Below are 26,419 nucleotides of genomic sequence, written 5' to 3'. Positions count from 1 at the left end.
ATCGCCTACAATAATATCTTGATTGTTGTGTTAACGATGTGCGATTAATTTACAGAATCTCCCAGTTAAAATGTAAATCCCTATTACCAAGATGCCCCTGTGTCAGTCACGTATCATGGAAAATGAAACGTAAATCTCTCCCAGGGGTGTTTGGATTTATTCACACATGCAGAATCATTATTATTATTATTAATATTATTATTATTATTATTATTTATTTTCAATGCTAATAAAATGTCAAAATCAATTGAAATTTTTGGTAAAGATGAATCTCTGTCACTGCTGTAAACTGACTACCACACCACAGAGAATATGCAAAATATTAAAAACATTTCCAGCTGTCCACGATGGTCCTTAAAGTGCCAGCACAATAGCGCACACTCTGCAAAATATCGAATTATTGCTATTAGTCAAATAAAATATTGAGATATACTCTTTTTTTTTTTTTTTTTTTTTGTCAATATCGCACACCTTTAGATGAGGTACTCTTTCACAGATTGCATAAAATACCATTTATTGTATTTTAATATTACAATTTCTGATTATACATCGTTATATTTGTATTTAAGATTCTGAAGATGATCAACGGTACGAGCCGATCGGTACGCTTACGGAGGCAGGCCGAACCGAAGCCATACATCAGTGCCTACTTTCCGAATCTTCCGTCCGAGTTTAGCCTGGGAGACGGGCGTGTGTATGGAGTGTTTCTGAACCGACTGCTTCTCAATGGACAGGAATACGTCTGTTTCGTGCTCGCTATTTTAGAGCTGGGACAGAATGTGAGTCTTTTCTCTTTCTCTCACTTCCTCTCATCTCTCCATCCTGCTTATCATAACGTTACTTGTTGTTTATTTTAGACTATTTACTCGACCAGCCCGTTTTCGGACCCTGTGGCCTTCTCAGACATGGAGCCCCAACCAATCGTGGATGAAGAGGAGGGGCTGCTTTGGGTGGTGGGGCCTGTGCTTGCTGTCATCTTCATCATCAGCATAGTCATCCTCATCCTTCTGTTTAAGAGGTGAAATGAAGGACAGAAATAAGAACAGAGGGATTAAAAAAAGGAGGGTCAAAAGTATTATAGTGAAGATCAAAGAGGAAGCTCTGAATGGTTTACAAAGTATACAGAGAGTTAGGGGTGCAACGGATCATGGTTCAGCACGCACTTTACCCGCAGATTAATTGCCCATTTTTGTAACTTGCGGATTAATCGTAATTTTTTTAACACTCGCAGAAATCTGTAGTCATGTGTTCACATGAAAAACTTGAAAATTCTCCCACGACGTTCAAATCGCAACAACTGGTAATAAATGGAATGATCCGATCTGTGACTCAAAAACCGTGATGTGATCCGAACCGTTGGTTTTCTGATCCGTTGCACCACTGCTGTGGATTTTTAAATGCTTTTTTAACATTTATATGTTTTTCTTTATGGATACAAAACTCTGCTGGATACAAAACAGCAAACCGGACAGGTCAGTGAATACACAATAACATTTGTACGACTGCTAATGAAATACATAACGCTGGCAGGTAGAAATGTTGTGCTTGTGATCTTTGTGTATAGGAAGCGGGCAGAGTTAGAGGGCAGAAAGTGCAGTTTCCCAAGCAGTGGCAAAGCCATGAGCTCTCAGCATCCATCAGACCCCGTGGAACTCCGCAGAATCAACTTCCCAACACCCGGTAATACACACATCCTAGCAGCACCTTGATCCCAGACCATGCAGCACACGGTACAGCACCCGGAGCTGGAGAAAGTACACAATCACAATGTTATCAAAGTCGTTCTCTCTCCTTTCCAGGTTTGCGTTCTTCTGGTTATCGTCGTTTACCAAGTTAGTTGTGTTGTTCATTTTATATCGACCTCTTAACTTCCACGTGCAAGAACAGACATGACTAACCCATTCTGATTAATACAAAGCTAAAGACAAGCAATCAAACAAACACAGAAATAACGGTCATCCAACGTCGTCCATAATGAAATGGGCTGGAGTGCTACTAAACTGCTACGACACAAAACTTTGTCTTATTTAACGGCTGTGCGCTAATCACCTTCCAAAATGCTCTTCCCACTGACTTGATTCTGAAGCTGCTGTGTGTTCATGTGAAAAACCAGACTCATTTCTTTTCATTCATGCATCAGGATCACCTTCTGCCAGTGTGTCGCCTACACAGCAGTTTCACCCTGTTCTTTCTGATTGACAGGTATGACCAGTCATCCTCCAGTTTCCATCTCAGAATTACCCAGTTACATAGAGCGAAAGAAAGCCAGTGAGGGCCTGAGGTTCTCACAGGAGTATGAGGTACGCTCACTAAAGTCTGTGTGATTATCGGGCACTGTTTTTCAAAGAACACTAATGAATTTTCTAGATCATTTTTCTAGATTGAGTTCTGGGTTTTCGATTGGGCTTTTCCAAAACATTCAGGCTCTGATCTACTGCAGTCTAACAGGGTTTCCTCTTGGACGGTAAACATACAGCTTAGGCTTAAGTCTCTTGCAGAATAGATCAGGGTTTTTTTAGTATCGTCATGCGTTTGATCGTTCTTGTCCTCAATCGCTAATTGTTTTGCATTCCAATAACATGAAGTTACACAGACTAAGTAAAAAAATTTTTCTTTGTATACACACACACACGGTTCTGTTTGAAACTGAAAGTTTAGGCACCTATGAAAAAGGTGTAAAGTAAGAATTTATTATTATTGTTACATACATTTATAATTTATAATTTATTTAATTAATTAACAAAATGGAAAGTAAATGAACAGAAGAGAAATCGTAATTAGTTCGATTTTTGGTGTAACCATCTTTTGCCTGCAAAACAGCTTCAGTTCTTCTAGGTACACTTACCGTTTTTGAAGGAACTCGGCAGGTTGGTTGTTCCAAACATCTTGGAAAACTAACCACAGCACCAACCAACCTTAGCCTTGTTTCCAAGTTTTTGACTATGAGTCTTCCATGAAGATCACTTCTGGCCAGAGTTTTCCGGACAGTACATGCATCTCACTGGTTTCCACCAGTTCTTTGCTGATGGCACTGCTGTACATCTTCCAATGTTAGAGGGAAGTAAGCATGATGTCTTTCATCAGCTGCATTTAATTTCCTTGGACAACCGCTGTGTTGTTTCTTTGTGCTAATTTTAAATAATTTGATAGGCACATCTTGAAACCCCAATCTGCTATAAAATCTTTGACTTGCTGATGCAGTACCATGTGTCTTGTTGCTGTGTTCAGTCTTGCCACACTGTATGACCTGTGACATGAAACTGTCTTCTACACCTTCACCTTGGTAGCAGAGTTTGGCTGTTCCTCAACGATCAACTGTTTCTGTTTCAGTTAATAACTTGTGTTTCAACCTACAACTTTAATCCTACAAAATCCCTGGAGAATTGAAAGCCAAAGTGTGGTCACACCAAATATTGATTTGATTTGGATATTTATTCCGTTCGTTCACTTTGCATTTTTGCATTCATGAACGATTCAAATGTATATATTTTTAAAAGCTTTCTCACTGTACAGCGATTTCTTCATACCTGCCTTAAAACCTTTGCACAGAATTTTCACAGCAAATTCTCACGCAAGTCATCGCTAAATTGTGTGAGGTTTAAGAGCGTAATTATGACATTTATCGTTTCTTTGGCTGTTTTTTCATGTCTAGTCTATTGACCCTGGGCAGCAGTTCTCTTGGGAGCACTCAAACCTGGACATTAATAAACCAAAGAATCGCTATGCAAATGTCATCGCCTACGACCATACCAGAGTAGTGCTGTCTAACAGTGATGGTGAGTGGGTGCATGTGTGGGCATGGGCATGATCGTGCAACATCCTTTTTGACCGTACATATAAAAAGTGTGTTTGACCTTAAAAGCTGTTTAATACAGGTCATGATTTATCTAGGGTTTTTCTATTATTTTTTCAGTAGAGTTTGGAATTAATTTTATGTGGGACACAATTTCCTTTTGTATTTCTGTGGCATCAAATCATTCGTTCGCAGGGTCTCAGTAACCTCTTTTCATTGTTTTCATTGTCTTATTTGTCGTATTTCCCAATCGCTTGACTGATTTTCAAGTCTCTTCTCTGGTTGTTGACGTTCAGGTCAGCCAGGTGGCGATTACATCAACGCCAATTTCATCGACGGGTACCGACGACAAGGCGCCTACATCGCCACACAGGGGCCCATGCCAGATACCATCAGTGACTTCTGGAGGATGGTGTGGGAGCAGCACACGGCAAACATCATTATGATAACCAAATTGGAGGAGAAATCAAGGGTGAGCGCACACACACATGCGCACACACACAGAGCTAATATTGTAATTAAACTACAACATTATTAATTCAATACAAAGCCCATTTTGAATTCAGGTTGTCTTGCTGCGAAATTTACTTAATAAATAGATAAGCTCTTTTATTGGAAAATAAAGCATTAGCTTTGTACATCTTAAAACCCGTCGGCGTTTCATTTAATTGTCAACCAACACAGTCAGGACGAGTCCTCTTTTATAACTGAATCACCAAAGCAGCAATCAGACACCATCAGACATCAGGAATTTTACTGCCTGTCAGAGGAAAAAAAAACATTTCCCTTTAACAAATGGTCCTGGCAAGTTACAATATCTTAAATATAATATAATACATTTTATATTTCTTTTTAGATTATTATAAATCTATATAATTATTCAGCCTTATATAGATGCATTTATGCATTTATGCATTTGACATGTAAATGTATTTTTTGTAAAACAGTAAAAAAAAATTTAGAAACAAATTTATTGTATATCTGGTTTATTTTAGTCTTAGATTAGGAAAAGTGTTTTTTATGACAAAATTCAAGGTATTTTCATTTGCTGTCCTTTAGCTGTCTTAGATGTTTTTATATTTTGCATATTTTACAATATGGTTAACAACAAGTTTATAGCCTGATGTTTAACATGATGGAACCTGTGAATTGAAACTTGCGTGACAGGAGTGACTTTTGTCTGCTGAATGACGCATCGTTAATCACAGATAAGGATGAAAGTTAGCATGTGATTGAGGTGAGGGCAATGGCCCAAGTTGATTTGATTTGTTCTTTTCATTGAATTTTTATTATTATGGATGTATTGGCTTGTTAGCTCTTATTCCCTGATGTAACATACAAACCTCATTCATACCATTTCCTCATGTGGTCCAGTCGTCCTGTCAGCTGTGACTCAGTGGCCTTGATATGTTTGTCTGTTGTTCTCCAGATGCCTTCCTATTTCTACTTCAAGGCAAGATTTCTACCCCTTCATCTCTCTCTCTCTTTCTCTCTCTCTCTCTCTCTCTCTCTCTCTCTCTCTCTCACACACTCTCACTCCTTCACTCTTTCAGCTTTCCTCCTTGCACCTACAGTAGCTTTATCCATTACTCTTCCACACTTATCTTTCACATCTTCACTCTCTTTTCTTTGTACCTGCTTCTCTAATAAAGCAGGGATTATCACACTGATCATGTGCATCTGCAAGTCACCTGATCACTGCATGTTACTGGGATTAACATAAAGCCCCTGATTCTGTTTAAAAAGGGTTTATTTATAATTATGAAAAAATGACTAACCAGGGTTTCACTGATTTTACCAACCAAATTCTTCAGTTTGTATCACGTGTTCTAAGGGTGTACTACCAAGAACTGGACACACCGACAAAAAATTAAGGTTTAAATTAAAATTTTAAGGTATATATATATATATATATATATATATATATATATATATATATATATATATATATATATATATATATATATATATATATACAGTGAGGAAAATAAGTATTTGAACACCCTGCTATTTTGCAAGTTCTCCCACTTAGAAATCATGGAGGGGTCTGAAATTGTCATTGTAGGTGCATGTCCACTGTGAGAGACATAATCTAAAAAAAAATCCAGAAATCACAATGTATGATTTTTTAACTATTTATTTGTATGAAACAGCTGCAAATAAGTATTTGAACACCTGAGAAAGTCAATGTTAATATTTGGTACAGTAGCCTTTGTTTGAGGTCAAACGTTTCCTGTAGTTTTTCATCAGGTTTGCACACACTGCAGGAGGGATTTTGACCCACTCCTCCACACAGATCTTCTCTAGATCAGTCAGGTTTATATCCTGTCACTGAGGAACACGGAGTTTGCGCTCCCTCCAAAGATTCTCTATTGGGTTTAGGTCTGGAGACTGGCTAGGCCACGCCAGAACCTTGATATGCTTCTTACAGAGCCACTCCTTGGTTATCCTGGCTGTGTGCTTCGGGTCATTGTCATGTTGGAAGACCCAGCCTTGCCCCATCTTCAATGCTTTAACTGAGGGAAGGAGGTTGTTCCCCAAAATCTCGCAATACATGGCCCCGGTCATCCTCTCCTTAATACAGTGCAGTCGCCCTGTCCCATGTGCAGAAAAACACCCCCAAAGCATGATGCTACCACCCCCATGCTTCACAGTAGTGATGGTGTTCTTGGGATGGTACTCATCATTCTTCTTCCTCCAAACACGTTTAGTGAAATTATGACCCAAAAGTTCTATTTTGGTCGCATCTGACCACATGACTTTCTCCCATGACTCCTCTGGATCATCCAAATGGTCATTGGCAAACTTAAGACGTGCCTGGACATATGCTGGTTTAAGCAGGGGAACCTTCCGTGCCATGCATGATTTCAAACCATGACGTCTTAGTGTATTACCATCAGTAACCTTGGAAACGGTGGTCTCAGCTCTTTTCAGGTCATTGACCAGCTCCTCCCGTGTAGTTCTGGGTTGATTTCTCACCTTCCTTAGGATCATTGAGACCCCACGAGGTGAGATCTTGCATGGAGCCCCAGTCCGAGGGAGATTGACAGTCATGTTTAGCTTTTTCCATTTTCTAATGATTGCTCCAACAGTGGACCTTTTTTCACCGAGCTGCTTGGCAATTTCCCCGTAGCCCTTTCCAGCCTTGTGGAGGTGTACAATTTTGTCTCTAGTGTCTTTGGACAGCTCTTTGGTCTTGGCCAAGTTAGTAGTTGGATTCTTACTGATTGTATGGGGTGGACAGGTGTCTTTATGCAGCTAACGACCTCAAACAGGTGCATGTAATTTAGGATAATAAATGTAGTGGAGGTGGACATTTTAAAGGCAGACTAACAAGTCTTTGAGGGTCAGAATTCTAGCTGATAGACAGGTGTTCAAATACTTATTTGCAGCTGTATCATACAAATAAATTGTTAAAAAATCATATATTGTGATTTCTGGATTTTTTTTTTAGATTATGTCTCTCACAGTGGACATGCACCTACGATGAAAATTTCAGACCCCTCCATGATTTCTAAGTGGGAGAACTTGCAAAATAGCAGGGTGTTCAAATACTTATTTTCCTCACTGTATATATATATATATATATATATATATATATATATATATATATATATATATATATATATATATATTTTTTTTTTTTTTTTTTTTTTTTAGTTCACAAGCAGTTCTTGGTAGTTGACTCAGACTTTACGAGGTGCCTGATGTAAAGCTGCTACTTTCTGGCGACGTGATATTTGTGTGTGAGGTGTTAAAGAAAGTCTGTTCCACTGTGTGCAGAATAAGTGTGATCAGTACTGGCCGAGTCGAGGCACAGAGACGTACGGCCAAATGCAGGTGTCTGTGCTCGACACCGTGGAGCTTGCTGCTTACTGTGTCAGGACTTTCGCACTCTTTAAGGTGAACACACACACACACACACACACACACACACACACATATTAGCACTTTTGCCATTTGACAGTGAATTACACATTTGCTATCTTTTTCTGTTTCTCTCTCTCTCTCTCTCACACACACACACACACACACATATGCACACACATTATGTATAAATATATATGTTATGACCACCTGCCTAATATTGTGTTGGTCCCCTTTTGCTGCTAAATTAGTCGTGACTCGTTGATCATTAACAGCATGATCTTCTTGATCAGTTTGAGCTACAGGAGCTCGTCTGTTGGATCGGACCACACAGACCAGCCTTCGCTCTCCGCGTGCATCAATGAGCCTCGGCTTCTCATGATCCTGTCGCCAGTTCACCACTGTTCCTTCCTTGGAGCACTTTTAAAAAGATTATTGACCACTACAGACCAGGAACATCCCACAAGAGCTGCAGTTTTGGAGATGCTCTGACCCAGTCGTCTAGACGTCACAATTTGTCAAACTCGCTCAAATCCTTCCACTCGCCCGTTTCTCCTGCTTCTAACACGTCAACTTTGAGGACAAAATGTTCACTCCCTGCATAATAAATATATCCACCCACTAACAGGTGCCATGATGAAGAGATAATCAGTGTTCTTCACTTTACTGCCCATAATGTTATAACATCATAATGGTTTTCCTGATCAGTGTATAATCTCAATGGTTTATTTGGTTCCTTAATAATCAATGTGTGTGTGTGTTAAACAGAGTGGCAGCAGTGAGAAGAGGGAGGTCCGCCAGTTTCAGTTCACAGCGTGGCCTGATCACGGTGTACCTGAGCACCCTACACCATTCCTAGCCTTCCTGCGCAGAGTCAAAGCCTGTAATCCTCCAGACGCCGGGCCAATCGTAGTGCACTGCAGGTGCACACACACACACACACACACACACACACACACACACACACCAGCACATTACAAAACACTATAGATGCTAATAAAGTTTTGTCACTCCTTTATTTAATTGTCCTACTCTGGCATTCAAATTAATGACCAAGAAGATTAATGATTAAAGCTACATAAAATTGTTATAAAGTGTAATTAGAAATATGAGAAAAACTTCATTACTGTTGCTCAACTTTAATAAAAATGGTTCTTTTATTATCAAGGTGTCATTCTCATGTCCCTGTTCTTACGCTTCTTTCTGTGTGTGTGTGTGTGTGTGTGTGTGTGTGTCAGTGCGGGCGTAGGGCGGACCGGCTGCTTCATCGTGATCGATGCCATGCTGGAGCGCGTGAAGCAGGAAAAGACGGTTGACGTGTACGGCCACGTGACGCTGATGCGCTCTCAGAGGAACTACATGGTGCAGACAGAGGAGCAGTACGTGTTCATATACGACGCACTGCTGGAAGCCGTGATGTGCGGCAACACGGAGGTGCCCGCGCGCAACCTCTACGCGTACATCCAGAGACTCACGCAGGCTGAGCCTCCTGACAACATCAGCGCCATGGAGCATGAGTTTAAAGTGAGTGTGCTAATAAAGTGGCCACTTCACATCTTTTTATGGTTCACATTCGAGATCTGAAGCCTCAGTGCAAAACTGCGATTAATCTCATCATCTGTAAATTCTTCTGCAGGTATTATTGTTAACTTCAGGTTGTTTTTGTGTACACCACAGTGCAGGTGTTGATTGAACACTAATCCTGGCTGCAAGGTGGTTTATATTAATGCACTTGTTCTAATATTAGTAGCAACACAGATAAGAATAAAGGTCATTTTTATTCTTTCCAACTTTTCAAACTGCTGAATTTTTTTATTATTTATTTGAAGAAAGTGTCTGTCTCCTTTGCTGGATGTTTTAACATAATAATATAAACTGACCGTACAAAAGTAAGATTTCTTATTTAATTAATAAAACATCGTCTCTGTAGGCGAAATGCTGTCGTGAGAAGAATAAGCCACATCTGGACCTTCTGTTATTAGAAAATATTGTTACAGAAATTACGTTGCTGATTAATGCTATATTTTAACACACCCTGAAGTGTTTCCGCTTTTAGAGTTAAAATGTGCTTTTTGTCGAACATTACGTCGTCTGGTGAAGATCGTCTGCTTCTCCTCATTTATTTTTCCCCTCTTCAGCAATCAGTTCTGAAATCTTATCAGACAAACATGAAGAACAAACAGGATTTGCACTGATCCACATGCATTAGCTTTACTTTATGTTTTAAAAATGGATATCCTGTCGCGATTCTTCCCTATTCAGAGGTTAGCGAACGCGAGAGCACACAACTCCCGGTTTGTGAGTGCCAACCTGCCCTGCAACAAGTTTAAAAACAGGCTGGTGAACATCATGCCGTACGAGAGCACACGTGTGGGACTGCAGCCCATCCGAGGAGTGGAGGGTTCGGACTACGTCAATGCCAGCTTTATAGACGGTTATAGGTACGAGCGCACTATTCACAACCACTTTGAGCAGGACAAAATGCCTTTGCAAGATACAGTATTGTTTATATTAGATCTCCACATGACACTTAATCTGTATTTACCATACAATCTTCCCCCATCTCTCTTTTAAAGGGTATTCCAAAACAAATCAGGGTCGAGCGCGCGCTCTGTTGTGAACTTGTTTTGATTGCCGCTTGGTGTATCTACTCATCACCAACATTCAGTTCAGCATCAGTTCAACATCAAGCAGAACATTTACAGAGGAATAAATGATCTAAGAAACTTCTGACTCGAACTCACCACAACACACGTGACCTTATTTGTGTGATTTCTTTTAAGCAGTTGAAAAGAAGCTTTTGGGCTCATGATCATTGTAATAGATATCAATCAGTGTTTTTACTCATTAATATCATTGTAATAATAGATTGTTGTACTGAGAGTAACAAAGTATTTTTACATAAACGGAGATGATTAAGCGAAGAGTCTTGTGATAAAAAATGATAATAGGAACATTAAAGCTGTAATAAATCGTAATACTTTGGATACTAAAGTACATTTGAAGGGAAAAACCTTTGTACTTTGACTTAATTGAAAGTTTAAAGGGACACTTACTTTTACTGGAGTCATATTTTAGAGTGTATCTGCTTTAACTAGAGTACATGCTTTGTGTACTTCATCCACCACTGACTAATAATAAAAAGCAGTAACCACTTGGGTTCAGTCAAATAGAAATCATCCAAAAAAATCCATCCATCGAACAGTGGAGATCAGTTGTTTTAGATAATTACTGTTGTGGGGTTTTTTTTGCCAAAGGGAACTGCAAAGTTGAAATCTTTTATAGTAGTGTTTGACCTTTTCAGTGTTTTGGATAAAACCAGGTCCTTTACAAATTCTAGAAATTGTCTTGTTTTTTGAACTGTCTATAGGAGAACATGTCGGATGTCACTCAGGCTGCTAGATTTATTCTTAGCATGCTTCTTGTCACTCTTTATTGGATCAATCTAAAACGCCCTCTGCACCCTCACTCGTTCTGCTTCTCCCTGCAGGCAGCAGAGGGCGTATATTGCCACGCAAGGTCCTCTGGCTGAGACAGCAGAAGATTACTGGAGAATGCTGTGGGAACACAACTCCACTATTGTAGTGATGCTCACTAAACTTCGAGAGATGGGAAGGGTTAGTTACACACACACACACACACACACACACACACTGTCTAACCTTCTCCTACTGTGCTACAGAAATCGCAGTCCTGAAATTGTACATGTGTGTGTTTCTTCAGGAGAAGTGTCACCAATACTGGCCGTCAGAAAGGTCAGCACGCTATCAGTACTTTGTGGTGGACCCCATGGCTGAGTACAATATGCCACAGTACATCCTGCGAGAGTTTAAAGTGACTGATGCCAGGGTGTGTTCCTCACAGAGACACACACACACACACACACTTCAGTGTCATTTTCTCACTTTTTCACACGATGTTTGTGCTACCACAGCGTCTTCGCAACAAAGTTGAAAGCCCCATATAAGTCAAATGTAATCAAACTGCAGTAAATACTTGTCACTTCATATAACTTTAACCTCAACTAAATAAATACATCATTTATGTTATGGGAATGAGCAAAATGTCCCCTGAAGCACCAGAATACTGTTTTCCCACACACATTTATCTACTCCCACCCATACAATGAGTCACGCTGCCAGCTCACCATGTACCTGTTTTTTCCTGGAACAATCTGGAATGGTCTGGCTGTTTACACACACACACACACACACACACACACACACACACACACACTCATCCTTATGTGTTTGTGTTCTCAGGACGGCCAGTCCAGAACTGTTCGCCAGTTCCAGTTTACCGATTGGCCGGAACAGGGCGTGCCAAAGTCTGGCGAAGGCTTCATAGACTTCATCGGCCAAGTGCACAAGACAAAAGAGCAGTTTGGTCAAGACGGACCAATAACGGTACACTGCAGGTACGGAGACAATCTGGACATTCATAGCAAAGTGGTCATTTAGCTACTAAACCACTGTCCACTATTTTTGTGTGACTGTTGGTTTCACATGACTGCTCTAAAGATTCCTAGTTATCAAAAACACCTTATTATCTACTGAACTAAGTATCGAGATCGGGGACTCTCACCTGTAGACTACAGTGACTGATGAAGCACTCGCTTTCCAATGTTCCTTAACTATCAAAAGTAAAAGCACTGCTCTATGAGAACTCTATTATAATAATCAATGTGTTCCCCTGCACGTTACAGAGGTTTCTACACTTTCAGGCACATCAAGAGCCCTTCCTCCACACACATTCTCCTCAGAGCCATGGGGTTACACCCGTGCTCTCGCCACTGCTCCTCATTTACACAATTTGTGTTTGTACTTCACAGTAGTGTGGAACAGCATGTTTTGTTCGGAAAGGTATAAGGTAAAAAGTCACATATTATGCATTCAGATGTAATAATCATTTTTTTCTAACCTGAAAATACACTGATTAAGTACAAATACTTGTAAAAAAATGTAGAGTAATGCAATAATGCTATTCAAATAACACATTTCCTCACTCATTAACTTGCTGATAAAAAACTAAACGAATGTGTGTACACACTGAGGCGTGGGTTAGCTAATGAGATTGTGTAGTGAGTTGCCAGCTCAGGGTAAAACATGCCCCAGATAGTCTGTGTGTAGGCCATGTGTGACTGAGATGACTAATTAAATATTAATGACTAAGTCACTGGTATTTAATTTTTTATTTTTTTTTTAACACACTTCTGACTAATACAAAACACTAACACGGGAGACTCATTCTACATGTACCAAATTACCGTCTCCTCGTTTCAATGTGTAACATATTAAACCATGCATGAGCATTTACTCTAGAAATGATAAATGTTTAGAAAGAGCAAATATGAACATGTCCATCCATCAATACGATATAAAATGTAAAAAATATATACATAGGTATTTGTACAGCTGCTCTATGGCAATTTGTTACTCCTCACCAGTGGGAAACAGTAAACAAGTAAATGTAAATGCAGCTTTTACTTGTATCTGTATTTCCATTTGTGGAGACCCTTAAATTCAACTTCACTACATTTCACAGTCAAATATCTCACTTTTTACTCAACTACATTTTGCGAAATCTGGTTCCTTTTTATTTATGACACAGCAGTCCACCAATCAGGGTCGAGCGCACGCTCTGTTGTACACTTGTTTTGATTGGCGCTTGGTGTATCTACTCGTCACCAACATACAGTTTAGCAAAAAGCAGAACATTTAGAGAGGAATAAATGATGACTCAAACTCACCACAACACACGTGACCTTATTTGTGTGATTTTGTTTGAAGTAGATGAAAAGAAAGTTTTGAGTTAATGATAATTGTAATAGATATCAATCAGTGTTTTTACTTATTAATATCATTCTATTAATAGGTTGTTGTACTGAGAGTAAAATTTGAGTCTTTTCACATAAACTGAGTTGATTAAGCGAAGAGTCTTGTGACAAAAATGATAATAATAATAATAATAATAATAATAATAATAATAATAATAGGAACATTATAGCTGTAATAAATCATAATACTTTGGATACTTAAGTACATTTAAAGGCAAAATCTTTTGTACTTTTACTTAAGTGAAAGTTTAAAGGGACACTTTTACTGAAGTCATATTTTAGAGTGTATCTGCTCTAACTAGAGTACATGCTTTGTGTATTTTATTCCCCACTGATCCTCACTCATAAAGTTGCTGATTTAAAAAGAAATACAATAAAACACACCGAGGCATGGGTTTGCTAATGAGGGTGTGTGGTGGGTTGCCAGCTCAGTGTAAAACTAATTAAATATTAATAAATGTAACTGATTTTTCTTTTCAGTGCAGAGATTTATATATATATATATATATATATATATATATATATATATATATATATATATATTTATATATATATTTATTTTTATTTTTTTTTTGCATAATAAGAACATGAAATGTGTTATTGTGGTATAATTGCAGTATGTGTGTGTGTGTGTGTGTGTGTGGCAGTGCTGGTGTTGGGAGGACAGGTGTCTTTGTCACGTTGAGCATAGTGCTGGAGAGGATGCGTTATGAAGGAGTGGTCGACATCTTCCAAACTGTCAAAATGCTGCGAACACAGAGACCAGCCATGGTGCAGACGGAGGTGTGTATTCACACACTGGTACCAAAAGCACCAAAAGAGCAGTCGTTATAAATACTGCACAGGATAGCATGAGATCTTGGTTTGTGGTTTGATGCGTGTGTGTGTTTGTGTGTGTTTGTGCTCTGCAGGAACAGTACCAGTTTTGCTATCGTGCAGCACTGGAGTACTTGGGCAGTTTCGATCACTATGCAACATAAAGCGTCTCTGGTTTCTCCAAGCTTCTCTGGACCAGCAGGACATTTCCTCCCGTGTGATCTTCTGTGCTAAATAACTGTCTCCCGGCGCGACTGTCTTTACAACGTCTGTACTGAGCGTACTGTCACGCTGTGTGTCCTTGGCTCTGGAAACGTAAGATAGCCCCGAAATGATTCAAAGGTCAGTTTAGTTCAGGTCAATTCAGGGCTATCTTAAGATAATTGTCAAATAATCACCATGAACATGAAATCCAGCGTCTGGGAGGCGACGTTTCATTTTTAAAATGTGTTTTTGATTCAGTTGTACCACTGGTTAGTTACCAACTTGTAAGAGATTGGGGCTAATACCTAATCACAGACCCCCACCCCCCACCCACTTCAACTCCCGATCGCACACGGATATGTGCACACACAGACACACACTCACATGCAGAGTGAACCACTGGCAGTCGTGACTTCTCAAAAGGTTGTGCAATACTACAAATGATAATAATAATACAAACTTTTCATTTAACTTCGAAAGCACACTGAATAATCCACAGTAGTTTGACATCATATATACAGTATTCATTTATGTACATATATGTGCTGTATGTGGTGGTTTGGGAAAAATCAGTCAGGCTGGAATTTTGGAACTAGGAGTTGGCGACTCTGGTGCATCGGGAACTGCTTAGAACCAGTTTGAGCTCGTTTAGAAACCTTTTCCGTTCGTTATAATGGAGCCTTTATAAGCACCGTGATAGTGCGAGTTGCTGCGCAAAGGGAAATTCGGCGTCATTACCAGTCAGGACCGGATGATCGTTTACCGTCTGCTAATCCTGAGGAACCCTCAAAGCTCCGCACCACAACACGCACCATCACTGTGCTGAGATGCTTCTTTAAAATTACGCACCCCACATTGTAATCGCATGAGCAGACAGGACACGATCAGGACGCCCAAATTCCCTTTGTGCAGCACTCACACTATCACCATTCTTATATAAAGGTTTTACAGAGAGCGCTTGTTGCGCACCGCTCCACCGCTCCGTGATCACTAGCGGCACCTGTTCCAAACAATTGCCCACGTCCAAGGGTCGCCACCTCCTAGTTCAAAAATGTCTAGTTTACACTTTAACATGCGATCGCCGTGATCCAATCGAGCAGATCAGATCATCAGGTAATTAGGACGCGGCGTTTACACTTGGCAACATCAACTGACTTCTCCATCTGTGTAACTGATCAGATCTGTCTTTCCCACGCAATATTTTATTATGTCTGCAGAAGATAAAACCAGTCGACGTGAATTGGTCTTTTAAAAAAAAAATTTATTTTCAGTCACTGGACATTTTTACAAATCGCGCAAACCGAGGAGTCTGAGTTATTAATAAGGTGGATAGATTCTTAACGACTTCTGTCCAGGCCATGTTGATTGGATAAGCGTTTACACTTTTTTCTTTTCAATGTGTATGTGAACAACATCCAGATACAGGTCACATGCTGATGCCAAGTGTAAACACAGCCATAGTAACCATAAATACCTTTCACCAAAAGATGTGAAAAACTAAGTACAATAGAACACTGTATAAGAAGTTGGGTTCTAGTTAGTCCCACACTGTTTTATTCCTTTATAGCACACCATTTTGGTGAAAAGTTTTATTTTATTTTATCAAAATGATCGCATTATGTCCTAAAAAAGAAGTTCCAGTTCCAGTCGCTATAACAGGTGTTTTCTCACTGGCTGCTATCCTGAAATTAATGCAGCAAAACAACACACATTGTGGTGTTTCCCGTGTTAAGAACGCGTTTTACATCTGATTATTAGGCCAAGTTCACACATTGTCCCACTGTTGTATGTATGGAGTGTGGACGCAGCTCGTCCCGGCTTCTGCGAGCCACGAATTCGACTTTATTTCAGTTGTTAATGAATGCATGATGAAACGCACTGATCTCTTTGTTTAATGCGTGGTGCAAGTCGACAAAACAGATACAGAGCGTTAGTTTCTCTTGAGTTTAGCTTTTTTTTTTTTTCAGGTAGTCGTCGACTTACGACCTCGATTGGGACCGACAGACCGGTTGTGACACGGTTTGGTCGTAAGTAGAGTAGGCTATATGTACAGTACTGTGAAATGATGCCGGAAGCTGGTACGCACTGTTGTACGCCGCGGCTAGCGATTGTGGTCGTAAAGACGAAAGGTCGTAAGTTGCATAGGTCGTAAGTCGACGACAACCTGTACAGTCGCAATCGCCTATTAGTTTGATTAGTTTGGTGCATGCCGCATATGTGTGCAGTGTGAACGCTTCAAACCCTTAAACACGTGCATGGAGAAAATACTGGATAGAAATGAAGTGTGTGTGAACTTGGCCTTACAATGCACTAACACTGGGGTACACACGATTCATAAAACGATGCGTAAGCAGTTCATGATCAGAAATGATCACGTATCAAAACGAGCCCTAATATAAACCCGTCAGAGGTGTCGCAGATGTTGCACTCGACAGAGCTGTGGTCTGAAATTCTAAACATTGTGCAGATGGTCCCCAGGTTACGATGTTTTTTTTTTTTTTTTTTTACTTTTCGATCTTACGATACAACTGTTTTAAAATATTGTACGTTTTGCACGGCAGGCAGCATGGGTGGTGTAAATTGCTGTTTTGCTAAATTATGCACTGTAATGTGTTAGATTATTAACATGTTGCAGTATACTACCCCATACTGATCACCATTCTTTAAGACTCTAGGTCATGCTAGGCCATGTCTCAAATTACGATGGTGTCCCCAGAACATCTCCATCGTAACTCGGGGACTCGCTGTCCTTTCAGTCTGGAGTTTTTCAGTCTTCATCATGCAAATGGTTTTCCCAGACCACCACACAAATATAAGCACATTTACAACGTGGCTTGTGTTTATCTACCAATTTCTAATATTCACCTTAACACACGTTTTCACGGTGGCGTTACAGCACCACAGACGATCGTCTCGAAAGTAGTAGTGCCTTATCATGGTTTTCGATAGTTCACTTTAGTTCTACTTCTGTGTACCTGCATTTTAGGTTTTAGACAATTTTGATACACTAGGATTGTACACGTGCCACACCGGATTTTAATAGGACGAGCGTACATCTCAAGAAAAATACAAATAAAAAAACGTGCTCACGATTTTTTACAAAGCCATATCGATTAGTACAAATTGATGCTGCCAAGGCTGATACTACATAAAGTGTATGCATGCACATTTTTGGATGGATATATATATATATATATATATATATATATATATATATATATATATATATATATATATATATATATATATATATATATATATATATATATATACTATATTTGACCTAATTCATGAATTTTTGAGAACATTCATATTTTATATTAGTCATCAAACGAAACGGGATCAGTTTATTGAATATTACACAGTCTTTTTCTTTTATTAGGAGGGATCTTATGATCTCGCCTCTTTGGAGAGCATGCAGTGTTTGAAAACTTTAGCTAGTGAGGTGCTGCTTTGTCCGTATAGACATCTTCACCTTTGAGGATATTCATGCAGGGTTCCTGGCCATATGTAAGTTATTCTATATTATAATATAATTTGCACTATAAATGTAAAAAAAAAAAAAAAAAAAAAAAAAAAAACACCTTGAGGCACAAATTCGTTTTACAAATTGTGTTCCGTTTTACTCAATATTTTTTTTTATTTTTATTTTTTATTTTCTTGAAAGCGTGCACTCATCCCAGGAACATAATCAGCTGTTGAGATGTGTTAATGGTCTTAGTGTGTGTGTGTGTGTGTGTGTGTGTTGACAGAAGCCTGGGTGTTATTTCACGCCGTGTGGAAACGACACACTTTCACTCTATGCACAAAACCATTGTTCGTTCTCCATTACGGCGCGTTTCTGTTATCACCATGGTGACCACAGCGCGTGCATGTTACAGTATAAAAACAAAATATCTTTTCGGTGTTAAATCTTAAGGAGAATATACGCTTTGTAGTGTTTAGTGTTCGACGTTTTCCAGAAGACGACACGAAGGCGCCCGAGTAGCCGAACGAAAGGACAGGACCAAGTTTTCTCTATAAACTTTTTTTTTTCCGCCAAGAGCCAAAGCTCCAGAGGATTTCAGGGGTTTGTGGCTCCACTAGAATATTTCGGACTTCATTTTCCTTCTCTTACATGGTGTTCGGTGTGTTCCTCTGCATTTAAAACAAATTTACTATGAATTAAAAAAAAAAAAAAAGAAAAAACTCTAAACATCAGCGTAACGTTACTGCACACATTTTATTTCCAATCTACAGAAAAAATCCAAGTTTTTTTTTCTCGTCTTCCACATGAACAGAAATGTGAACGCTCCATAACAGACTTTTCATGTAGAAATAAATCCTCGCTATTTGTTTCATCATGTGATATGACCAAATATCCATTGTAATGCTTTTTTTTTTTCCACCTTGTAAGAAATTGATGTGCGTTTCTGCTATTTTTGGCCCATCCAGTCGACGTGAGCACAAAGTGATGCCTGTCTTCTGTTATTTACCTCTTATTTTGTAGTAAATGTAAATATTTTAGAGAAATAATCTTATGCTTTTTTATTTTCCTACTTTTGCTGTGAGAAAACAAGTCGTGTGAGAATACAGGGGTATTTGTGGAACTTTTTTCGTTCGTTTTGTTACGAATAAACTCGCAACAAAACTTTTGTTTTCTCTTTTTGCACCAGGAGGAGAAAACATTCATTCGTTATCATTGAGCGCTTTAAATCCACTTTCTGTTTTACCTTCAAACCAACATGTTCACACAGGATATTGGGACACTGGTTTTAGCTCATTCACTCATTCTTTCGATTATTTTATATTTAACTGTCATCGACTCTACGTGTCTTGAACTGTCTTTACAGAGACCTCTAGTTCTTCTCTCAGGTGGTGGTGGTGATGGTGGAGGATCTCACACATTTAACTTTGTTAAGCTCTGGTGACTGTAAAAGACATGATTTTTATATCACTTTCGTTCTCAGAAGAAAAAAATTAAACTTCCAGTAAGCCCTTTTTCTCAATGGATGGTGGGTGGAGTCATCCTGAAGAAACCACGCCCATCAGCAGAAATGTTTCATCACAGGATAAAGGTGATCAGTCAGAAGTAGTGCAAAATATGGTATTGGATTAATTTAGACTTCGAAACACCTGACGCAATAAACAAGTAGGAATCAAATATGTACATAAGCTATTTATATTATAGCTAAATAAATTATTTAAAAATTGATATGTAAATCATAAAATAAATATATATATATATATATATATATATATATATATATATATATATATATATATATATATATATATATATATATATATATAATACAGGTAGTCGTTGACTTACGACCTATGCAAATTACAACCACAATAGCTAGCCACGGCGTAAGGTTTTTTTTTTTTACCAGCTTCCGGCATAATTTCATAGTACTGTACATATAGTCTACTCTACTTATGACCAAATCATCGACCGGTCAGTCGATCCCAATCGTGGTCGTAAGTCCACGACTACCTGTGTGTATGTATATATATATATATATATATATATATATATATATATATATATATATATATATATATATATATATATATATATATACATGCATAGATGCTATACACTTTTGTTTTTGCCCCCATTGTTCATGAGCTGAACTCAAAAATCTAACAATTTTTCTATGTACACAAAAGGCCTATTTCGCTCAAATATTGTTCACAAATCTGACTAAATCTGTTAGTGAGCACTTCTCCTTTGCTAAGAGAATCATCCACATAGAGAGAGAAATAGGCCTTTTGTGTACATGGAAAAAGTCTTAGATCTTTAAGTTCAGCTCATGAAAAATAGGGGAAAAAGTGTTTAGAATTTTGTTCAGTGTGTGTGCGTATATATATATATATATATATATATATATATATACATATATATATATATATATATATATATATATATATATATATATATATATATATATATACATATATACAGTACAGACCAAAGGTTTGGACACACCTTCTCATTCAAAGAGTTTTTTTTATTTTCATGACTATGAAAATTGTAGATTCACACTGAAGGCATCAAAACTATGAATGAACACGTGGAATTATATATGGAATTATATACATAACAAAAAAGTGTGAAACAACTGAAAAATGTCATATTCTAGGTTCTTCAAAGTAGCCACCTTTTGCTTAGATTACTGCTTTGCACACTCTTGGCATTCTCTTGATGAGCTTCAAGAGGTAGTCACCTGAAATGGTCTTCCAACAGTCTTGAAGGAGTTCCCCGAGAGATGCTTGGCACTTGTTGGCCCTTTTGCCTTCACTCTGCGGTCCAGCTCACCCCTAAACCATCTCGATTGGGTTCAGGTCCGGTGACTGTGGAGGCCAGGTCATCTGGCGCAGCACCCCATCACTCTCCTTCTTGGTCAAATAACCCTTGATGCCTTCAGTGTGACTCTACAATTTTCATAGTCATGAAAATAAAGAAAACTCTTTGAATGAGAAGGTGTGTCCAACCTTTTGGTCTGTACTGTGTGTGTATATATATATATATATATATATATATACATACAGTGAGGAAAATAAGTATTTGAACACCCTGCTATTTTGCAAGTTCTCCGACTCAGAAATCATGAAGGGGTCTGAAATTGACATTATAGTTTTTAAAAACAGAACAATAAAAGGTCATTAAAAATGGTGGCTGGCAAATCATGGTATATCAGTGGTGCAGGTGTTGGAGATGTGGTTCTTGTTCCTGAGTCACTTCTCATAGACTTCCAGTTACTGAGAGAATGTACAGGAAGGAGAAGTTTTGACCCTCTACCATCATGATCTAAGAGAAAACAGTGGTCTCCTAACTATAGAAAAGACAAGAGTCCAATAAGCAAAGGCTTGTTTGCCTCTCCTGTGTTGGTGTAATGGTCAGTGAAGTGGTCGCTGCTGTCTGACTCACCCGGTTTGATTCCTACCCCTTAGCTTTCCTTTAAATTGTTTAAAAAGTTTTATAAAAGAACCAAAAAAGGTCCTAAAAAAGGTCCTAAAAATCAGGTTCATGCAGGAAATCCTGTGGCTCAATTGGAAGAGCTTTACCTCTGGGTTGAGAGGTTGCCGGTTCAAACCCCGGCCAGGGTTCAAAGTTAAGAGTGTGGAAGGTGCCGGTGGCCGTAGTAAGGAAGGTGTCAGAAATGGCTGCGTGAAAGGTTGGATGTGGTTTCGAAGGGCGTATCCTGAAGCAGGGGGGCAATATCCGGGCATCTGGCCCCCCGGTGTCTGAGTAGCTGAAAACAGGGGGTTATGAAGCAAAAACGTTTAAAAAAGTATCGACTTAGTTTTGCATATATAGGAAAAAATTCGGCCAAAAACCTATCACCCTCACTTTTTCTGAGGCTGTGAAGCAGCAGGTCTTCACAGCCTTTGTTTACAGTCAACTACCTCATTGCTCACCAGACACTACTTTCCACACAGCATACCCAGTGTGGGGACAAGCCAGATTCGAACCAGCAACCTCTGAGCTCAGAGGCAAGGCTTTTATCACAAAGCCATCAAGTCCCACAACACACCTTCTTTTTTGGGGGGTTTATCGTTTGTTTCATGCTTTAAAGCAAGAAATTCAGACCAGAGAGAAACACAGAAAGCAGGATTCGAACCCTGAACCCCACCAACACCAAATAACAGTCTTAACCCACTGAACCATTGGGAAGGACCGGCTGTAACGATTGTCTAGAGCAGGTGTATCTTTTCTTTCAAACCATCAACACAAGAATATAATGCTAAAGAAAGACGTAGGAAGCAAACCCATAAAGTGACTAGCAGGGACAACACAGGATTCAAACCCTGATTCACACCATTAACAAGGCACCAGCATTAACCCACTGAACTATCAGGAAGGACAAGCTGGGAAGCTTGTTTTGAGCAGGTCTATCTTTCTTTTTAACCCATCAAAACAAGAATATGAAGATGTAGGAATCAGGAATTTAACCTACCTCATGACTAGCAGACAGAAAGCCAGGTTTGAACCCTGACCACCAACAGCAGGTCTATCTACCTTTAAACCATCAACACAAGAATATAAAGCTAAAGAAAGATTTAGGAAGCAGGAACAAAATCTACATCGCAACTAGCAGGCAGAAAGCAGGATTCAAACCCTGATCCTCACCATCAGCGAGGCACCAGCCTTAACCCACTCAACCATGGAAAAGATCAGACTGGGAAGCATGTTTAGATGAGGCACAAGCCTTAACCCACTGAGCTACCACAGAAGTGCTTTTTTTTGGTGGAGTTATCTTTTATTAAAGACCAGGAAATCAAGAAATTAATCCAACACAGAAAGGACAGAATTGAAAAGTTTTCAGAGTGGACAAGGTCCAGAAGTTTTATTTACCAACACAGCAACCACCAGCTCGACCAGGAATCAAACTCTCAAACTCATCCTCGTGGGGATACTGACATTAAAACACACACACACACACACACACACACACACACACACACACACACACACACACACACACACACACACACACACACACACTCTCTCACTCTCTCACTCTCTCTCTATATATATAATGTCTATATATATAAGGTCCAGTTAACAGCTAAAACCGGTAGCAGTAATAACTACTTTTTACTTAAGTACATGTCTGAGCCAAGACTTCTTTACTTTCACTTAAGTAAACAATTTTAATCAGTACTTCAACTTTTACCCGAGTATTTTGAAACATAAGTATCTGTACTTCCACTTGTGTAAAGGATGTGTGTACTTTTGCCACCTCTGCATATATATATATATATATATATATATATATATATATATATATATATATATATATATATATATATATATATATATATATATATATATATATAATTAAGCTATTAAAATATATATGTTAATGTAAAAAAAAAAAAAAAAAATCATATATTTACCTATTTACATAAGTTATTTATCCCTGGTGATAATTTTGTATAATTATTGAAACGCAAAAAGAAAAAACATTTCTTTAAAAAATTATTGCAAAAAAAAAAAAAAACCGTGATCTGCAATTTAAAGGAGGTTTTCCTTATCTCCTTATAAAAGCTTTGACAGATTTTTGGTTCCTTTCACAAGAAAACATCACAGTGATTCCATTTTTCATAAAAATCTGACCTTGATTTTGGATTCAACTGAATATTAAAAATAAATAAAACTATAAAAAATAACAAGGACAAAAATAATGGGAGTCGCAACCTAATATTTTGTTGAACAACCTTTTGATTTCTGTAGCTCTCAGCGAGACGTCTGGACCAGTCCCGCATGTAATCTGGCCCAATCTTCATGAGCAAACTGCACAAGGTGTCTCAGGTTATAAGAAAACATTCTTCAGCATGTTTCAACTCTTTCCATTGATGTTTGATAGGATTCAGATCAGAACTCATAAAAGGCCACTTTAGAAGATTTCAGTGTTATGTTCTTGGCAATCTTCAGGTGCTTTCAGCTGTACGTTTTGGGTTTTTATCCTGTTGGTGAAACCATGAGCTGCAGCTGAGAGAAAATTATCACTGGGCAGTACATTTCTCTCTGGTTTGGTAGTCTTTGTGTTTTCATTGTAATCTGCATGGATTCATGACTTCCTGCATCAGACGCAGCAACAACAAAAAAAGCCTCAAAGAAGAAATTGAATTACCTTTGAAAGCTTGATTTTTGCATAGGTGAACATACAGCTGATGTGCCTTGCCAAAAAACCTTCCCAGAAGCATTTTAGCAAAGTGGCTTCAAGCACTCTGACCTTCAGCTTGTATCTTCTCAAATGCTTTCCTTGGCTCTTTGTCTACCATTTGCACAAACCTTCTGTTCAGCCTGAGGTTGATTTTCCTTGTGAAGTCACCTGCAGTGATGTGGCTACATCCCCAATGGACCTTAAACTTCTTTATATTTGCACAAGTATTAACAGGAGCATCAAGCTGCTTACAGATGGTCTTTTAACCTTTAACATGATTGGTTGGTTTTGTTTTTTTTTAGCCCACATTCTGCTTCGCTTTTTCAGAGTGATGATTTTTTCTTCATTCTTTAACACTGAGTGACCGATTATGAAACTGAAAACACTTGATCTTTTCTAGGGGGCTACACAAATTAAGCATGTCTGCAATTCGCTCTGGATCTCCGCAATGGTGTCAAAACGGTGCTGGATCTTCACCTTCAGGAAGAGGGTGAAGGCCGCAAGAGCCAAATCTGGCTGGTCGGGTGGGTGCCCAAGTTGCTTCCGATGTGCACAGGACTGTGTCTTTTGGCACACTAACTTATGAATGTCGGTGCTCCCTGTGACTGTGCGTGCAGCCTGGTGCTGCCATCTGTTGGCGTGTTACCAAAATAGTCTCGAAACGTTTTGATACCAGTTTGTACATAAAAAATGAAGAGCAAAGTCTGCGTTTAAGTAAATATGAAATAAATAATGCTGGAATTCAATTACCTTTGTCTGTTTTAATTATTTCTGAGAACATTGTGTTTCTTTTTAAACATGTTACCTCCCCCCAATATTGTATTCATCATCCACTCCCCCAAAAAAACACACAGAGCAGCGGTTTCAGAATAATAAGTCATGTTTACTATGACACTAATGCAGGCGGCAGGTAAAAAGACCATTACTCAATCACAAAAACATCAGGCACCGATGAGAAACCAAAAATATATATATATATATGAAATACAGCTGCATTTCCAGCTTTCTCATCATCATCAATACAGAAACTCAACAGCTCCCGTTTCCGCCGCTCGCTTTTTCTCAGTGACGCTCGTTTTACCTGACGCCGTCCGTCCATGCAAGAGTTTCACTTTAGAAATGATCGTAATATACAGACACTGCTTTATAGCGGATTTGTTATTTATATAATAATGGTAATCGCAGTCAACATCGGGTAAAAATGATACATGATATAAATATTTTCTCCCACATTCATCGCTTCTGTCGCTGCGCACGTTTCCCACTGAAAGCGAAAAAGGAGCACGTTTCCCTTTTTATCCGCCTGTCGCGCAAATCTTATCTGAATCCAATACCGCGTTCCAAATACCGCTGTAACACACCCACACCGACTTCTGAGCATCGTAGTAAAAAGGACGCACATCTTACAAATAAAAAAAAAAAAAATAAATAAAACACAGTGCTGCTGAGTCCTGATTGGTCAGAAAGTGTTGATTTGTTGTCTGTAGCACCGACTGCATGACCAATCGCAGGCTTTTATTAAATGCACTTGTTCTAATGTTACCTTTTTCTATAGTAACAGCAGAGGACATGAAAAGCACCACATAATCTAACCTTCTAATGGAAGGAGTCTCCAGTTTCACTGCTGGGTAACAGTCAGTACGTTTTGTTCGACATGTAAAAGATCATTTCTTTTTCCAGAAAGTAAGAGGGAAAAGTGTGTCAGGTGAAGTGATGACTGTTTATAGCTGCTATAATGCAAGTGATAAAAGGAACAAAACACTTTTTTTTGGCAATAACCGTATAATAACACGTAGTAAGAGTGAAGGTGTTTTACTGCAAGTCTCGGAGCTCCTAAGACTCTCAGTCTAACCAGGATCCTTTCCTTCTTTGATACAGAAGTTTGACAGACTCAAAGTATTGCCCCTAAAGGTAAAAGGGAAGTCGACAAGGGTGTGTTCAGACAACGTATTGGAACGCAGCCTTTCCTTCAACTAAAGAAGCCAGCATAATGAAGAGTATTCTGTTCTGATCACTATTACATAATCTGCTAACATCCCAAATTAGCATTTTTTTTTTTTTGCGTGTCAGCAAGAAGCTTTCTAGTTAAACAAAACAACGCTTCTTTGTGTTAATAGACATTCTTCTGCCAAAAGCTAAATAGCAAGTAACATGGATCCAGAAGTGGCATGAAATCAAAGTCAGTCAGATGATTGTTAGCTTATCAAATTAAAAACGTGTTTTCTTTTTCGGCCGTACCGATAC

At 38.7% G+C, this 26,419-nt stretch overlaps 1 protein-coding gene across 8 annotated transcripts in view; it reads left to right on the top strand.

Moving 5' to 3' along the window:
* ptprdb (protein tyrosine phosphatase receptor type Db) overlaps positions 1 to 19,197 on the top strand; it is an 80,010-nt gene extending 60,813 nt beyond the window's left edge. For 5 of the 8 annotated variants that reach the window (XM_083532695.1, XM_083532691.1, XM_083532694.1 and 2 more), the window contains 16 exons: positions 570 to 779; positions 858 to 1,018; positions 1,565 to 1,680; positions 2,203 to 2,300; positions 3,653 to 3,776; positions 4,090 to 4,265; positions 7,577 to 7,696; positions 8,429 to 8,583; positions 8,899 to 9,184; positions 9,923 to 10,101; positions 11,151 to 11,277; positions 11,384 to 11,509; positions 11,923 to 12,077; positions 14,144 to 14,279; positions 14,408 to 17,709; positions 17,790 to 19,197. In XM_083532695.1, coding sequence (XP_083388821.1) covers positions 570 to 779; positions 858 to 1,018; positions 1,565 to 1,680; positions 2,203 to 2,300; positions 3,653 to 3,776; positions 4,090 to 4,265; positions 7,577 to 7,696; positions 8,429 to 8,583; positions 8,899 to 9,184; positions 9,923 to 10,101; positions 11,151 to 11,277; positions 11,384 to 11,509; positions 11,923 to 12,077; positions 14,144 to 14,279; positions 14,408 to 14,476 — 2,238 coding nt within the window. In that variant the 3' untranslated portion in view covers positions 14,477 to 17,709; positions 17,790 to 19,197. Of the gene's footprint in view, positions 1 to 569; positions 780 to 857; positions 1,019 to 1,460; positions 1,473 to 1,564; positions 1,681 to 1,799; positions 1,833 to 2,202; positions 2,301 to 3,652; positions 3,777 to 4,089; positions 4,266 to 5,222; positions 5,247 to 7,576; positions 7,697 to 8,428; positions 8,584 to 8,898; positions 9,185 to 9,922; positions 10,102 to 11,150; positions 11,278 to 11,383; positions 11,510 to 11,922; positions 12,078 to 14,143; positions 14,280 to 14,407; positions 17,710 to 17,789 lie in introns of all 8 variants that reach the window. The other 3 variants (XM_083532688.1, XM_083532690.1, XM_083532689.1) reach the window with 3 other exon arrangements.
* Positions 19,198 to 26,419: the final 7,222 nt, after the last annotated feature.

The sequence above is a fragment of the Silurus aristotelis genome (assembly GCF_946808225.1).
Source record: "Silurus aristotelis genome assembly, chromosome: 27".
NCBI lineage: Eukaryota > Metazoa > Chordata > Actinopteri > Siluriformes > Siluridae > Silurus > Silurus aristotelis.
The sequence above is the reverse complement of the archived record's forward strand: the minus strand, read 5'-3'. Positions and strand labels throughout refer to the sequence as shown.